General features: G+C 38.9%; 2 protein-coding genes across 4 annotated transcripts; one reads left to right on the top strand and one right to left on the bottom strand.

The window, feature by feature from the left end:
• Positions 1 to 4,340: 4,340 nt before the first annotated feature.
• LOC106095164 (small ribosomal subunit protein mS35) lies at positions 4,341 to 8,230 on the bottom strand. 3 transcript variants are annotated; one of them, XR_009396507.1, is made up of 4 exons: positions 7,951 to 8,230; positions 6,955 to 7,889; positions 5,247 to 5,335; positions 4,341 to 5,178 (listed from the first exon to the last, which is right to left on the bottom strand). XR_009396507.1 is itself a non-coding variant. In XM_013262409.2 (2 exons), the coding sequence occupies exons 1-2, from the start codon at positions 8,072 to 8,074 to the stop codon at positions 7,024 to 7,026; spliced, it is 990 nt and encodes a 329-aa protein (XP_013117863.1). In that variant the 5' UTR covers positions 8,075 to 8,230; the 3' UTR covers positions 6,942 to 7,023. The 3 variants fall into 3 exon arrangements, 1 of the variants encoding a protein (XP_013117863.1); XR_001222703.2 differs by lacking the exons at positions 4,341 to 5,178; positions 5,247 to 5,335 and adding an exon at positions 6,413 to 6,734; XM_013262409.2 differs by lacking the exons at positions 4,341 to 5,178; positions 5,247 to 5,335 and having other exon boundaries at positions 6,942 to 7,889.
• Positions 8,231 to 15,699: 7,469 nt separating this feature from the next.
• Positions 15,700 to 17,076, top strand: LOC106094914 (pyridoxal kinase). The gene is made up of 4 exons (XM_013262148.2): positions 15,700 to 16,036; positions 16,097 to 16,196; positions 16,268 to 16,414; positions 16,484 to 17,076. The coding sequence occupies exons 1-4, from the start codon at positions 15,929 to 15,931 to the stop codon at positions 17,059 to 17,061; spliced, it is 933 nt and encodes a 310-aa protein (XP_013117602.2). The 5' UTR covers positions 15,700 to 15,928; the 3' UTR covers positions 17,062 to 17,076.
• The last annotated feature ends 10 nt before the right edge of the window (positions 17,077 to 17,086 follow it).

Here is a 17,086-nt window from a genome sequence, read left to right as displayed (position 1 = left end):
GGCTTGGGCGACGAATGCGCATACAACCATGTGGCATGGAAAACAATAAAGCATTTTGTAAGTAGCACGGAATTCCTAACTTAGATTTTCTTTTTCGAGGTTACTGTTTTTGTATTTAGAGCACACAACAAGCCGATTACTGGCTTAGGTGTATGCCCATAGCAGCATGGAGCGGATTAATATATGCACCCTCTTTTCTACCTAACCTAAAACACTTGATTCTATTGACGTGTTGTTGTTCTCATGCTTCTTCGCCACGGGAACAGAGTGGCCATTGGTTATTTAAAGAGGCCAATAACTCGCCTTGTCATATCGAGCATCATAGGCCCTCAGTCTTTGTGCAAGACCTCTCACTTGTGCCCGACCTCTCACTGAGGCTCTCCGCTCGATACCGTTGATTGTCCGTATATATGCCGATGATATTCAGGTATTTGCATCTAACAACACCGAAACCAGTAAGGTATGCCGTAATCAATTAAATGACGACATTAGTCGAGTCTGTGAGAGGGCATTTTTAAAAAGCTCCTGTGTGAATAAGCTGGTTCCGGTCCAAAGGACCGATCGCCGCGGGAACAAGGTGGCCATTAGTAATTTAAAGGCGGCAATAACTCGCCTTGTCATATCGAGCATCATAGGCACTTAGTATTTGTGCAAGAGCCGGTGCCACCCGGCCTCTCACTGAGACTCTCCGCTTATACCGCTGATTGTCCGCGACTGCCGTTGCTGCTACTCCGTATGGAGCATTCCACTATCCACAACATGTGGACGTGTCCGGTAGCTTACAGCTAAGCTTCCCGTGACTGCATTGAACACCACACAGATCGGACCTCAATGTTCCAGCCTGTGTGATGCTTACAGCTATCCCGTGCCGCGAACAAATTTCTGTAATCTGTACAAGCTTTTATCGTGATTTTTTTTTTGAATTTTGCGTTATGTCTATATTATTGTTAGCGCCGGTAATCACCAGCGTTTTACCATTGAATTTCTCGGATGCCCATTCGAGCACTACATAAACGTTAGGTTTTAAAATTATCTGTTCGGTTCTGTTTAACATTTTAAACTTTCTAAATAGTAGCAGAAACTCCCAGATACATAACGTTACAATTATACAATTGTACCAGTTGTTGTTGTAGCAGTTTATTGTGTTCTATCTTTCGTCTGCTTGATTCTGTTGAGTGTCAAGACCCAGGAACTCCGCGACTAAGATGGGGTGCGTCCACAGGGATCTGGGTCTGAGTCGAGTGGGTCTGGCCGAGCAGTTAAACAGGTGACGTGTATCGTGCGGTCCCTGGTTACAATCGGGACATACATCTTGCACGTCGGCATCAATCCTAGCTCTGTGGGAATTGAGGCGGCTGCATCTGCCGGAACGTAATTGAGCCAGAACTACTCTGGTTTGCCGGGGGAGGTCGATTTCTTCGGGTGCAATGGGTGGCGGTCGTTCTCCAAGGACTACATTCACCCGGTAGCCAATTAACACGTCTGCTACCGTGTCTGCACGAATGTTGTTCAGACCCGCTTGATATGCCGCTTGATCTAGAGGTTCTCTCTTGTAGCGCTGAACCTCACGCTCTAGATCATGTAGATCTACCTTAAGGCTTCTGGGCGGTGGGTATCTATCCACAAGATGATGATTTGGATGATTTCTGCGATAACAGCCCAAAAGGTATTGCTTAGACAGCATGTAGTTATGTCTTCGCACTGGTAGGATCTTTGTCTCCTGATGGAGGTGGTCCACATGAGAACTGAGGAGACAGCCCGTCGCAGTTCGGAGGCCGGCATTCTGACAGATCTGAATATTATTCCACTGCGTGTCACAAAGCTGACGTGACCACACTGGCGCTGCATAACTTACCACAGACCGGCCAATTGCTTTGTACGTGGTCAACAAGGTTTCTTTGTCTGCACCCCAAGTGCTGCCAGCGAGTGACTTGAGGACCTTGTTTCTACTTTTGACTTTATTGCAGATTGCTGTGGCATGTGGGGAGAAAGTGTAGGAGCTGTCAAATGTGACGCCAAGTATTTTGGGACACTTGATGGTCGGAATCAATTCTCCATCGACCATCACAGTCAGCTCAGAATTCACCTCACGCGTATTTGTAGTGAACAGTGTGGCTGAAGATTTGGTGGCGGATATCTTCAGATTTCTTGCAGCGAAATATGAGGCAAGCTCGTTGAGGTAGACGTTCAACCTATCGCAGATGTCATCAATGGGTGGGGGGCCTGATGCCAAGATCGTACAGTCGTCCGCATATGATACGATCTCTATGCCGTCTGGAGGAGGTGGGATGGAGGAAAGGTAGAGGTTAAACAGTGCCGGAGATATCACCCCGCCTTGGGGAACTCCCTGTTTCACTCTACGGTGTTTTGACTTCTTATCCCTAAATTCCACAAATGACTGGCGGCCACACAGATAATTCGCGACCCAACGTTTAAGGCCTGGCTGGAGGGACGTGTTGGCGATGTCCTCAAATAATTTGGCATGGCTGACCGTGTCGAATGCCTTCGATAGGTCCAGTGCCACGAGGACCGTCCTACCACAAGGCCTGGGTTGATTGAAGCCACGGCAAATGTGTGTGGTGATGGCATGCAAAGCTGTTGTTGTGCTGTGCAGTCTCCGAAATCCGTGTTGATGCTCGGCGAATGGAAATTCTCCTACGAGGCTCGGGAGGAGTAATGCCTCAAGTGTCTTTGCCACTGGTGAGAGAATGGAGGTCGGTCTGTACGACTCCCCCAAACTCGGGTCTTTTCCAGGCTTTAGTAGCGGGATCACTCTGCCCATTTTCCAGACATCGGGAACTATAAGAGTGTTCAATGACAGGTTAAGGACAGCGGTAAGGTACTCAACTCCAGGTAAATCCAGATTCTTCAACATCAATGTAGAGATTCCGTCGGGGCCCAACGCTTTGGAAGATTTGGCGCCACGGATGACATTCGTAACTTCGCCCACGGTAAATTGTGATGGCTGTTCATCGGCTCGGAGACCACGAATACGGCGAATGGCTCTCCCTAGAGAGACAGGGCAAGGACCCCCCGACCTCTCCTAGAGGGTCACATAATCCGACGACGAGGACACCGAAGGCGATGACGGCGACGCTTGTGACCCACTGCTGGCTACGTTCGCACAGCATCTAGCGACATAGCCAGTATGACTATACTCCCGAAGCGAAGTTAGGCCAGAGCAAGAACGGAAATATACCCACTCCAAGCACCGGGTACACCTCACCGACACCGACCGATGATGAAGGCGGTTCTGGCAAACCGAACAGAACCAGGGTCCGGGGTTCTTTTCAATCCCGGCACGGACCAGAAACGTACGGAGAAGGCACTCCGGGATGTGCCTCTCCCATGACGAAAAAAGACGAACACGTACACTGAGGCGGCAGCCCTTGCCGATGTGGATTCCATCGGGTCAAACCGGTGCGTACAACCGGCTGCCATGGGATTACCAGTGTTTCGCCTCAGTGGAATTTCTTACCACAAAACTTAAAAAATGTTCGTAAATATAAAGAGTCAATTAAGCTTGTTATAAAAAGTAGCATTTGACAATTTTATTAAAAAAAAGACTTGAAGGTGAGGTGAGGTGAGGGAGGTCGGACGAGACGTCTCTCCGACTGAAGGAGTACGTGATGGCGGCTTTCCTGAATATTGGGAGGGCATTTAATAACGAGGAGATGCGTCGGCAGGGGGTCCAAGTGAGTTTCTCCCTGACTGAATGTATGCTACGTGACAGAGCTATCAACGCGGACATCGGCGATAATGTAGTCAGAAGACGGCCAATTAGGGGAACGCGCTCAAGGGTGGGGTGTTCCTGGGATTCGCTTCCCGGGAGGGAGTAATGAGCAGCGAATCCTGTGTTTGAAGAGAATAATACCTCGGTCGTCGTTGTAGTTTTAGCCACATTTTCATGTGGAGGTGGCAATCCTCGTCAAGCTCCTGTAGTTGAGCAAGCTCGTTCCAGTCCAAAGGACCGATCGCCGCTGTAACAGGTGCTCACAGCTATCCCGTGCCGGGTTTAAGTATAGTTATTGCTCACCTTCAGGAGCTTGACTAGGTTTGACAACAAATATACTTAAATAATTAATTCAAAAAGTTATTATTTTGCTCATAAATTACCCCAAACTCCAATATGGCCAAAGTCTCAAATAGTATAAGTAGTTAAGAAAGACAATAGAAAACTTTAGAATTTAAAATAAATTGAATTATATATTTCCGTTATTTGAGCAGCTAGAGTCACTGTTGCTTTATTTTAATGCCTTTTTTTATTCTGTCATAATACATAGGTTTTGTTAAGTTATATTTTTAATTAATTCATTTAATACGCTTTTTAATATTCTTACGTAGGTAAAACTGCGTTAGATTTAAATTTTTTAATTTTTGTTTGTTTCTCTTTCGAGACGAGCTCAATGATCGGAGATGCAAATGGAAAAGGAAAGCCTAAGATAGCAACACACACCAACCACTATGGGACGCGTTTCGTCTTTGGTTAGAAGACTTTTCAACCATATTAGGTGTGATGGCTTCAAGGGTCGTGCGTTGGTATGTTGTATTTCAATCGTATTTAATTGAGCTCGTCTCGAAAGAGAAACAAACAAAAATTGTAAAATTTAATGATCTCGCCCTAACAGGCAAAAAAAACTTGAAAAATTTTTATGTTTAAGATTTTCTTTTATTTTGGTTTTTATATATGTATAAAGTTTTTAATTTTAGAAATATGCTTCAATCACCAGCTCAAGTGTTTAAATTCTAAATATTCCTGTGCTATGCAAAATGCAAATTCAAATTTTGCCCATTAACATTCCACTAAGGAACAGGGGAAAACTTCTCACACATCATTGAGTGCTGTCCGCTTCAATTTTAAGTTCAATGATGAGGGACCTCCTTTTTATAACCGGGACCGAACGACGTGCCGCAGTGCGACACCTCTTTGGAGAGACATTTTTAAATGGCATAGTACCTCACAAATGTTGGCAGCATTAAGAGGGAAAAACCATCGATGTAATTTTTTTACTTTTTTTTTCCTTTTTTATTAAGTGTCATCTTCCGTCCTATCAATGTGTATCTCACTAAGAAATTTGATAAATCACTCTTATTCCCGTTGTCGGAGGCGAAAATCGACAGCAGTCGTAATCAAAGGCAAATATCCCATTTCGTGGTATTCTGTAACTTTTTCGCCTTCTACAGTTTGATAATAGAAAAATATTGTGGTAAATACAAAATAAATAACATAAAAGTAGGTTTCATACTTTTTCGACAAACAGGCCCGATTTTGTTTAGAATGCAATTAAATTATATAAACGAATTTTCGTCTTCGACAACCATAATCGACATTCGACTACGCCACCGCCAAACGAAATAAAGGGGAATAAAAGAAAAATTATTGACTTCAAACACCAACAGATTTGAAATATAGAAACAAATGAACAATTTTAACACAAAAAAATATTATATCCTTTTAATGTCATTGTTTATTTACTAATAAAAACAATAGAGCAACTACAACAAGTAAAAAGACGTTAAGTTCGGCCGGGCCGAGCTTTGGATACCCACCACCTTGGGTATATATGTAAACCACCTTCGTAAACCACCCCCCTAGCAGTTATATCCCAATTTGGTCCGACTTGGACCAAATTCGGCACGGACATTAAGTGGTCTAATAAATACAAGTCATTGTTCAATTTTGTAGAAAAAAATATTGGTCTTTTTGGTAGATATATCCAAATATAGACCGACCCAACCATACACGACACGGATGTCGTAAAGCCTAACATAAGGCAGTGTGTCGAATTTCAGCGAAATTGCATTATAAATGCGCCTTTTAGAGGCCAAGGTTTTGAATCGAGAGATCGGTCTATATGGCAGCTATATTCAAATCTGGACCGATCTGGGCCGAATTAACGAAGATTGTCAAAGGCCCTAACACAACTCACTGACCCAAATTATGGACCCAAAACCTTAAATCGAGAGATCGGTCTATATGGCAGCTATCCATATGGGGGCTATATCAAGATATAGTCCGATATAGCACATCTTCGATCTTAACCTGCCTATGGACAAAAAAAAGAATCTGTGCAAAGTTTCAGCTCAATATCTCTATTTTTAAAGACTGTAGCATGATTTTAACAGGCAGACGGACATCTTAGATTTTTACGACGATCAAGAATGTATATACTTTATAGGGTCGGAAATACATATTTCGATCATTCGGTGGTGGATACAAAAAAGTAGTTTGCTAAAAAATCAAATTTTTAGCAACTGGCATTGACAACTTCGGTTGAAAGTTGCCATGCGTAATATAAATTTGTCAACTGACAACTCAATTGAACTTAGGTTGTTATCTAAAAACGACCCATAATATTGCAATAATAGACCTTTGCCAACAGATATTTACCAAATTTGATGATTTGATTTATGTATTTATGATCTTATGACATTTCTTAGAATTCCACAAAAATCGATCGCTCGATTTTGATTTTACAGCCATAGTAAGCATATTTATTTACTTATTTGTCAAAATTTTGTGCTTTCTTAAAAAACATGTATATTTTTGAATTGAACTCAGTACCACAGGATGTGGATCTTGACCATACAAGCAATTCCGTGTGTCCGTTTGTCAGTTGAAGTAAAGTTAAGTTTAAGTGGCAGCCCCACGTAGACGGTTCGTCTATTGTGATACCACAGGAACAGAAGAAGAAAAATGCCTTCTAGTTCCGTTCGTTGAATCATCCAGATTGCTTTAAAAACAAAAAGTTGTGGTTACGCTACAACCTTTAAAAGTTTAGATATTGAACTTGTAACATTAGTTGGGGATGATGAGACGCCCAATTGAAATATCAAAGCAACTATTTACGATATTTCGTTATTATTCAATATAATAAAACAATACATTGAATTTTAAGCAATTGAAATGGAGATTATTGCAAAATTAAGAAGCTATTAAATACCAAGACATACCTTTTATGTTTATTTAAAACTTGAATAATATTGGGTTGCTAACTTTCGCCGAACATTTAAAGACATATCTTAATTTTTAAACGCTAACATTTTGACTACTTCCTCCTTGTATTTATTCAAACTATACTCATTTTCGCCATCGTTTATAAGATTTTCTAAGCTCTCTATGTAGCCTGTACATTCTCCAGATTTGCATTCCTTTTCTGTCTTGCCCCAATTCAAAATGGACTCGACGGATATTTTGGACTTATTGCGCTCATACTTGTAATATTCCATATCTGCTTCGCATTTACTCTCCTCCCATGGTTCAGTAACGAAAGATTCGTGATAGCATGCGGTTAACAAGTACATGGCATATTCATAATTTTGTTTTCGCAAAGGGCATCGATCCGCCACAATTGTGATTATATCGGTTTCGTGATTGTATCGTCCACCTAACAAACGTAAAAATTTATCTTTTGCATGAGCATCAAATTTAAGTTCGGATAATTTAACAGTGAGTCTGACACGCCTTGCCTCCGGATTACGTATTGTAGGCAGAGATTGACAATAATCAGTACTAACGACGTCAATTGGGAAATGACGTTTCCATTTCTCTTCATTTTCCAAACCTTTAGGCCATGGTGTACAGAATTTCTTAATTGCCTCACATTGCTGTTTAATAGCTGGCGGAGTCAGATGCAGAAAATTCGGTATTTTCATTAATTCCGCATTAGCAAATTTTGATGGAGGCGCTGCTCCCTTAACTGTAAATCCTTGACGAATAGGAAGAGGTACGGACGCAGGATGGAAAGAACGTGGTGCAGGCCACACCGCTGTCCAATCTTGATCGGTGGCCATTTTTAAGCTGCGAGGTGGCATAACCTCAGGTTTCTTGTACTCCCGCCTTGAATGTGCTTTTTGTTGTGTAGCACGCAGGTTGAGAACGCGGAATTCTGAAAATTAACAAATAAAAATATAAATTAAATTTTCTATCCAAATAAATGAAACGATCACCTTCATCCTCTCCATCAGCTACATTCCCGGCCGTCTGAAATACTTTAGCACTCATCAAACGTGATTGACTGACATTTACAAAGCGCAGATTACGATCGAAAATTCTTGTCAAAGAAGGCATCATGCCAGTTTTAGGAAGAATATTATAGTGAAAGAAAATGAAAGTTGTTCACTTAACACGCAGCTTTCAATCCAGTATTACAAAAATTAGGGCTTATCAGTAAACCAGAACTAGTTCCATAACATCCAGAGGCTCAACCTAACCAAAATATGAAAACAGCTGATACATAGTAATAGTAAATTTTTCGAGGTACGTCAATAGAGGGTAGGGTTCTAAGAAAATGTACACAATGTTAAGTCCTAGGAAAATTTATATATATATATATATATATATATATATATATATATATATATATATATTACACCACTTAAAATCTAAAAAAGGAACTATATATGAGTAAATATAAATTCAAACAAAGCAATTGACATTCTAATGAGATTTCGAAACAACTAGGGAATTGATAAATTCCATCAGCTGGGCTATTGACTTCACCTTGTATCAATTTGCCTATGTGAAATCATTAGCCCAGCCGATGAAATTTTTTAATTCCAGAGTTCCATGGAAATCGCACTAGAACGTCGAATGCTTTGTTTGAATTTTAAAGGTTTTTACATTTTGTTTCTTTTTCAAATTGTTATTGTTTCATTTATAATTTACATGTTTATAATCATAAATCTTTTGATGTTGCGGCTGCAACATATGATAATGCAAATAAAAACTAGAATGTCATTAAGGAAGTGTTCAGAAATTTGACAGCCTAGTGTGAATTTACGCCACAATTTCCACAGGGATGTATAGTTGATTTCATTGTTGTTGGGCCAAAGACTTTACCTTGTGTAAATGTGTCTAAGTGGAGCCATGACATAATTAACAGGTTGGGTACCGTAAACAGCTGAGTTCAATTTTTTCTCGCGAAGTGTCGGTCAACGAGTTTTGGTTGTGTGTGTGTGTATTAAAGTAATGAACAATAACACACAAACAACGAAAAATGACGGGAACAAGTAACACACACAAAATCGAAGTAGCACTAATCACTGATTTTGACAGTCAATGCAATCAATATTTTAATGTTGGGTAATTGCCTCTACCTGTCAATGAATGTATCTTGGGTAGAGCACTAGGCAAAGTCCCTAGCACAGCTAAAGGATTTTTTCAATTTCAGAGTTGTATCCAAATCCCACTAGAAAGTCAAACACTTTGTTGGGATTTTAAAGGTCTATCTCATTTTTCAGACAGATTTTTTTTCAGAGGTGGATTTTTGTTTCTTTCAATGACCGGAGATTGCAAATGGAAAAGGAAAGCCAAAGATAGCAATACACACCAACCACTATGGGACGAATTTTTTTCAAGCACTTGGTTTATTTTTTTTTTTTTCAAAATATTGAGATAACCCCATTTATTTATTTTGGACTCAATAAATTTTAAATTGATCCACCACCACCGTGCTTTACCGTTTCAACTAAATTTTGCTTTTCCAGCTCAGTCTCGGACTTGGCTCACACTATTTGCCGACCTTTAATGCCAAATATACAGAATTTGCTCTCGTCGGAGAAAATAATTTGTTTCCAGAATTCAGGAGACTTATTGATGAAAGTAATAGCGAATGCAATCCGCTTTAATCTGTTTATGACTGAAATATACGGCTTTCTTCGAGCAACTCTTCCATGAAATCCAGCTCTATGTAATATTTTTCTGGCAGTTTCGGCACAGATGCTTTTTTTAAACATTGTTTTAATATTTTCAACAATTTTGGTTGATGTTATACGAGGGTTGTTGCTTGCCATATTAATCACTTTGCGCTCTTCTCTAACGGATAATTTTTTGGACGCCCAGGCCGAGACTTTGAAGTTATAATGCCGGTTTCTTTGTAATTATTAATTACGCTCTGGACAGAAGAATACGTTCTTCCAACTGTTCCACCAATATTTCTAAAGCTTTGTCCTTCTTTCCACAACTTAATAATTAATTAATTTCAGATATTCATATTTCATTTCCTTTAGTTTCCATGTTTCCAAATTTATTAATTAAAAGAAAAAAACACGTGTAACTATCACTTGTTATGATAATGAACTGAAGCTGATCAAAAATAAGATCAAGCATCATAAAAAGTAACGGTACTTTCGAAGTAAACAAAGTGAACGCAAACTTTTTGGTTGTCATAATTTCTTCTTATGAGACAAAAGAACCGTTAGAACAAAAAAGCAAAAGCAAACTTGCATTTTTGTTTTTGTTTTCTAATTTAAGAAATACAAAAAAAAAACAACATATACAATAAAACTTAACTTAATTTATTTTTTTATGTTGTTTTTTAATTATTAAAAAAGAAATTGTCACATGAACACAGGCTTTATGGACTATATGTATGTTATTTCAATCAAAACCCACCCATAACGAACGCACAACTATGTAAAAAGAAACGCATTCAGCTATTATTTTTATAGTATTGCGTTGCCAAAAAAGTAATTGTCGGTAATATAGTAGTAATATAGTCGGCGTTGACAAATTTTTTCAACGGCTTGTGACTCTGTAATTGCATTCTTTTTTCTGTCAGTTATCAGCTGTTACTTTTAGCTTGCTTTAGAAAAAAAGTGCGCGAAATTTTGATTACATTTGTTTGTTTGGCGTCAATTTTAATATGGGTACCACATGTATTGAAAGAAATTCATTTAACAAACCGAATCAACGCTTGTGATATGCACCTTAAACGCAATGAATTCGATCCGTTTGTAAAACGAATCATAACTGGAGATGAAAAATGGATTGTTTACAACAACGTTAGTCGAAAACGATCCAAGTGGTCCAAGCATGGTGAACCAGCTCAAACCACTTCAAAGGCTGATATCCACCAAAAGAAGGTTATGCTGTCTGTTTGGTGGGATTGGAAGGGTGTGGTATATTTTGAGCTGCTTCCAAGGAACCAAACGATTAATTCGGATGTTTACTGTCAACAATTGGACAAATTGAATACAGCCATCAAGGAGAAGCGACCAGAATTGGTCAATCGTAAAGGTGTCATATTCCACCAGGACAACGCTAGACCGCACACATCTTTGGTCACTCGCCAAAAACTAAGCGAGCTTGGCTGGGAACTTTTGATGCATCCACCATATAGCCCTGACCTTGCACCATCAGACTACCATTTATTTCGATCTTTGCAGAACTCGTTAAATGGTAAAACTTTCGGCAATGATGAGGCTATAAAATCGCACTTGGTTCAGTTTTTTGCAGATAAAGGCCAGAAGTTCTATGAGCGTGGAATACCAAATTTGCCAGGAAGATGGCAAAAGGTTATCGAAAAAAATGGCAATTATATATTTGATTAAAGTTCATTCTAAGTTTTATTAAAAATGCATTTACTTTCTTTAAAAAAATCCGCAATTACTTTTTAGGCAACCCAATAATTAGATTTTGTAGTATTTTCGTTGGTATAAGTTAAATAAGTACAACTTTCCAAAAGCCTCTGCCAGCAAATTCCACTTGTATAAAAATAATGTTGTTCTGACTAATAGAGTCAGGAACTCACGCTCTTCGGATTTCGGGCATTCGTTTGTTTTGCGGTAGGCCTATGGCGTTGGTCCTTCACTGGTCCCTTTATGTACACGGACTGGCCCAAGTTGAATGAGGGCACTGGAGAAGAGGTTTTTATTGTATTCCTAGGGATAAGAGAGTCACATAGACTTCTGGGTGGGTGTAGTGTCTTTGATATCCCTAATATATCTACAAAAAAAACATAAAACAAATAGAAAAAAAACAACGTTTCTTAAAAAATTAAAACCAACAATTTTTGTAAACAGATGATTGACTGCATTTAAAAACAATTGCGAAACAATTAAAGCTGATCTCATTTGTACAACAACCACAAATCACATGGTGAAATCCGCCATCTTGCCGAGATAGAAGATAAAAACAAAGAGAATGCAAACAAAAATCTGACATCTTAATACTGTCAAACCTGGCCACCTGTTAACAGCTGCTCGCGTGAGACCACCTTATTAAATCCGTCTTGCACATGTACATTTAAAATCTACGAAATTTAGCAATATTGCCAGCAACATATTGACATCATTTTGTAAAAAGAGATTAGTACTGCTTTTTTAAAAAAATTTCGTAGTCATTTCACATAATTTTTTTATAGTGGGTTTTGACAACTGTTCGGGCGAAAACTCGAAGTCAGTGCTTGGTTTTAACTGACAGTTGCACCAGCATTTGACATGTGCACTCAATATTTTGTTAGTGGGTAAAAAATGTAAAAATATATCTTGGTACTGACTTTGACTTTCTACCCGAACAACTATCAAACGGCATTGTAAAAAAGTGGTGACGAAGAAAATGCGAACACATTCCGTAGAGGTGGTACTGAATTCTTTGAGTAAAACACCAGCGACATTTCGCTGCTCCAAAACAAATTTCGCTTCAATTAATTAAAAAGATAATTGCTAATGAACTTGGTTACAAGTATTTGCTTTTGTTGTGTGGTTTTGTATGACTGTTGTGTGTGTAATGTCGTCCAACATTTAGTACTGACTTCATTCGCAGCGGAAATGCATATTAAATTGTCGGGAAATCAAACAGACTCTATTTTTCGCGAGAACACAAAGACGACATCATTGTGGCAGAGTTGATTGGTGCCCATTTCGCGATCATTTAATTACATTTGCAAATTAATGGAAGCGGAATTTGTACTGACGCAACGATTTGTATCTACTATTTTCTCATATAATTCAATAACACTCAAGATAAATTTGACAAGTAGGAGCAGTTATCTAACAACAACCAAAGTGAGTGCACTCTCTGCCAAAATCAGTATTTGCACTAAATACTCTGATTTCGAATTTGTTACTAGTTTGTGCCATTTTTCGTTGTTTGTGTGTTATGGTTCTTAACTTTAATGCACACCCACAACCGAGCCTAAATAAAACTCGTTGACCTGCAAGACCGTATTATGGTTCAGAATAGGGGAAAAGGGAGTAGGGAATAAACTCCCAGAGAATTGTTATTCAGAATAGGGCTGCTTATGTTGCACTTTTTCTACAAAGCAGTCCAACAAAATACTGAGGCGAAAGTAAGTATTAGTCTAATAATGCTCCTGTAGAGCCAGTGGACTGTCCTCGGATTCGGGTCCCATCTATGAGCCTTCTCAGTACGCTTCTGAATGTGACACTTCCAATTCAGTTTCGTGTCCAAGATCACACCTAAGTATTTGACCTTGTCAGATATCGAAATTATTGAGAAAACGTGGTGCGTTAAATTGGCCCACCTTCGTCTTCCTCGTGAACAGGCATATTTAAGTCTTCTCGGGGTTAACTTTGAGACCTCTAGTTCTAGCTCAGTCATATGCCATGACTGCCCTTCTGCATACCTCGTTCGGATCCTTACCCCTTAGAAAGATTATCACATCGTCTGAGTAGCAGACGGGTTAAAATCCCTCCTCAGTCAGCATCCGTAATAGATCATTTATGGTGGTCACCCATATGAGTGGCGGTAAAATGCCCCCCTATGCCACTTTCTCCCTTATATTTATGCCATGGGACACACAATTTATCCACCTGTTCTTTAGCGTATGGTTTATCCAGTCTCTAAGGACCGGGTCCACCCGGTACTGGTCTAAGGATTAGATCAGTGTGTCGGTCCGCACATTGTTAAAAGGTCCCTCGATGTGTGTGTATGTTTTGGCATCGAAGGATTCTTCTATTTTATGCATAATCTCGTGCAGGGCAGTCTCCACCGACCGTCCCTTGACATAGGCATGCTGTTTGTATTTGAGCAATCCCACTCTTTATCGTGGTGTCCACAATACGTTCCATGGTTTTGAGTAGAAAGGACGTAAGGCTTATCGGTCTGTAGGTCTTTGATGTCGAATAACTTGCCTTGCCAGGCTTGGGTATAAACACCACCCTTGCCTCCTGCCAAGCTTTCCAAGCATATGCAAGTCCTAGGCACGCTGTGAAAATTTTGGCCAGACAGTCTTTCTCTTTCTGTAGTAACGCCGGAAATATTCCATCATGTGGAATATGGGGTTTCATCAAAAGCTTCAATATGTCTTCCGTTGTTTCTGCTCCCACTCCCATTTTGTCTACTAACGTTTCAGTTTGGACATGAGTTTTTGAGAGAAACTTTTTCATCTTGGCGGCGTCATTAACGCTATCGACCTGTTCGCAGAAAAGCTTCCAGGAGGCACGTTTTGCCGCTCTGGTAATCTTATTATATTCCTTGAGCCGTGTGTAATACACATCCCAATAAACTACCGCTTTTTCACGACGTGCTCTGTTAAAAAGTCTGCAGACCTCTTTTCCAATATTGCGAATCTCCCCAGTCATTCTAGGTTTTTCTTGGGCTGATTTCCTTTCTCGAAGAGGACAACTATCTTACCATATCTATCTATCATATGTATTGTACTTTTTTTGTATAGACATTTGTCTGCATGTATATTCGATGAAATAAAAGCCAGCTCCAAGGCGGATTTAAAAAGGTGGTTGCACGCAAACAGCTGTTAACAGCCGGCCAGGTTTGACGGCATTAAGATGTCAAATTTTTGTTTGAATTCTCTTTGTTGTTATCTTCTTTCTTTGTGTGTGTTGGCAAAACGTCGATCTGCTTTGTAACAAGATGGCGGATTGCACCATATGATTTGTGGTTGTTGTACAAATGAGAACACCTTTAATTGTTTCGACATGGATTTAGTCGAAAAAGTTGAATATCTATCCAATATCCATTTCTCCTATTTAATTTTTAATTCGTCTCACACGTTGTGTACAACTACCAGAGTTACTACAATATTTTTGAAATTACATATGACATGTCTAGTCGTGTGATGGCAGCTTTAATAGATAATTTTCTTGCGAATGAACTTAGTACTAGGCTTAAGGCACATTTTCATCCCATTCCGCAGAATTGTATTTAAATTATCAACGTCTATGGCAAATACGCTCCAAGTTATATTAAATTTAGGATATAGCAGTTCCCCGATTTGCTATTTTAGCTCAAAAATTACTACTTTTATACCCTGATTTCTGAAATGTGGAAAAGTAAAATTCAATCTTTACTATATACCTATACATCCTATATCGCTGAGTCTTATTATTGTTAATATCATTAAAATAATTTGTAAAATTAAATGTTATTTATGTTAATCCATATTTCTTGCTAAATTGAATATCATTAATATCTCACATACTGCAATTATGATACCATTGTTATCTTGTTATATGTGAAAACAAACAAATAAATAAAACATAAATCCAATCTGGCTGGCATATGAGTCGATCTACTATCTCAAGTAAAGCTTTATGTAAAGCTGAGTATTTTGTTCAGCTTTTCGGGCGGAATGCTGTTAAACTCCATATAAAAAAAAACATTGGCTAAAAATAGGCGGAAAGGTAGTACTCTGCTTATAGCGAGGAAAATGACAAAAAACTACTATAGTGGCAACACTTAAAACTACTACCGGCATCATTTTTGTTTGTTTTATTGGTTTCAGTGGTTCGTTTTTCTTTATTTATGTGAAAATAGTATATAAAATAGAGAAAACAAGAAGTGCAGATAAAGAAACGTGTTTTGTTAGTGAAGCAAAAACATTGGATTGCTGTCAAATTTCGCTTGCGAAACAATTGAACATTTCAGCGGCTATTCCAGAATACCAACCCTAAGATGTATAATTTTTTGTATATATTTATAAGCTGATGAAATATAAATTTTTTTTGAGCAGCCCGACTTATGGTATTGCGTTTCCCGACTTCTAGCTATGAGCACCTGGCAAGCCTAATTTTAATGCATTAAATATGATAGCGCATTTCACTCAATGAATATTGTAAATTATTCTGTTCTCGCCTAGAAGATAAGGCAGATAACAAACCAAATTAAGAACAAAACAAACTTGTTCGCGTAATTAGTCACTTGCATTTTGGATCCCCTTGAGAAATGTCGTCCGCGGAAAACATAGAAACTTCGAAGAAACGTGTACTGTCTATACAGAGCCATGTAGTACACGGCTATGTAGGCAACAAAAGTGCAACATTCCCCCTGCAAGTAAGCATTTACATGGAAGGAGCAACTTTTAATTTTATTTAAGAAACGGTTTATCTTCAGGTATTGGGATTTGAAGTGGATGCAATAAATTCGGTTCAATTTTCAAACCACACGGGTTACGATGTCGTCAAAGGTCAAGTATTGCAGGAGAAGGAATTGGGTGAGAAAATTCTGATTGACACTTCTTTCTGATTTTTGACACTGAAATGTACTCATCTGTTGTTGCAATAGCTGATTTATTTGACGGCCTGGAAAAAAATGGTTTATTGGACTGTTACTCTCATCTGTTAACCGGTTATATTGGCAATGGTTCGTTCCTCAGACAAGTATCTAAAATAGTAGCTAAACTACGAGCTACTAATCCAAACATTTTATACGGTATGGTAAAATGAGATAATTTTAAAATATATACGATTTAGTCATGTGTTTAAGTTTTTTTTCTTGCAGTTTGCGACCCTGTGATGGGCGACAATGGTCAAATGTACGTGCCAAAAGAACTTCTTCCCATTTACCGTGACGAAATAATACCCTTGGCGGACATTCTTACACCAAATCAATACGAAGTGGAACTTCTAACAGAAAAGACTATTTCAAATGAAAATGACATTTGGGAATCGGTTAAATGGTTCCACAATCGGGGTATCGATACTGTAGTTATTTCCAGTAGTGACCTTGGAAAACCTGGTGAGCTTCGGGCATTTCTAAGTAAAAGAAATGGTCCCCGTTTTGCTCTCAACATTCCAAAGCAAGGCACGAACATTTCGTTCACAGGTACTGGGGATTTATTTGCTTCTCTTTTCTTAGCTCACAGCTACAAGGCGTCAGACGATCAACTAGGCACTGCTTTAGAGCGTACTATAGCTTCTCTACAGGCTGTAATAAAACGTACAATAAATTCCATGTCTGCTGATGTCATTGAGAAAAAAAGAAAGCTAACCTCGTTTGATTGCGAGTTGAAATTGATTCAAAGCAAATGTGAAATTGAAAATCCTGTGGTTAAATTGCATGCCGAAAAAATAAAGTGATATTTGCTAAATGGACATTTCTCGT

The sequence above is a fragment of the Stomoxys calcitrans genome, chromosome 1, assembly GCF_963082655.1.
Source record: "Stomoxys calcitrans chromosome 1, idStoCalc2.1, whole genome shotgun sequence".
NCBI lineage: Eukaryota > Metazoa > Arthropoda > Insecta > Diptera > Muscidae > Stomoxys > Stomoxys calcitrans.
This window is presented reverse-complemented; position numbering and strand designations above follow the sequence as displayed.

What these genes read in the sequence shown, in the direction of transcription:
- LOC106095164 (XM_013262409.2), bottom strand. Translation starts at nt 8,074, where the DNA reads ATGATGCCTTCTTTGACAAGAATTTTCGATCGTAATCTGCGCTTTGTA. An exon ending in AGCTGATGGAGAGGATGAAG is followed by an intron (nt 7,890 to 7,950) that starts GTGATCGTTTCA and finishes GTTAATTTTCAG; the next exon opens with AATTCCGCGTTCTCAACCTG.
- LOC106094914 (XM_013262148.2), top strand. Translation starts at nt 15,929, where the DNA reads ATGTCGTCCGCGGAAAACATAGAAACTTCGAAGAAACGTGTACTGTCT. An exon ending in GTGCAACATTCCCCCTGCAA is followed by an intron (nt 16,037 to 16,096) that starts GTAAGCATTTAC and finishes GTTTATCTTCAG; the next exon opens with GTATTGGGATTTGAAGTGGA. An exon ending in TAATCCAAACATTTTATACG is followed by an intron (nt 16,415 to 16,483) that starts GTATGGTAAAAT and finishes TTTTTCTTGCAG; the next exon opens with TTTGCGACCCTGTGATGGGC.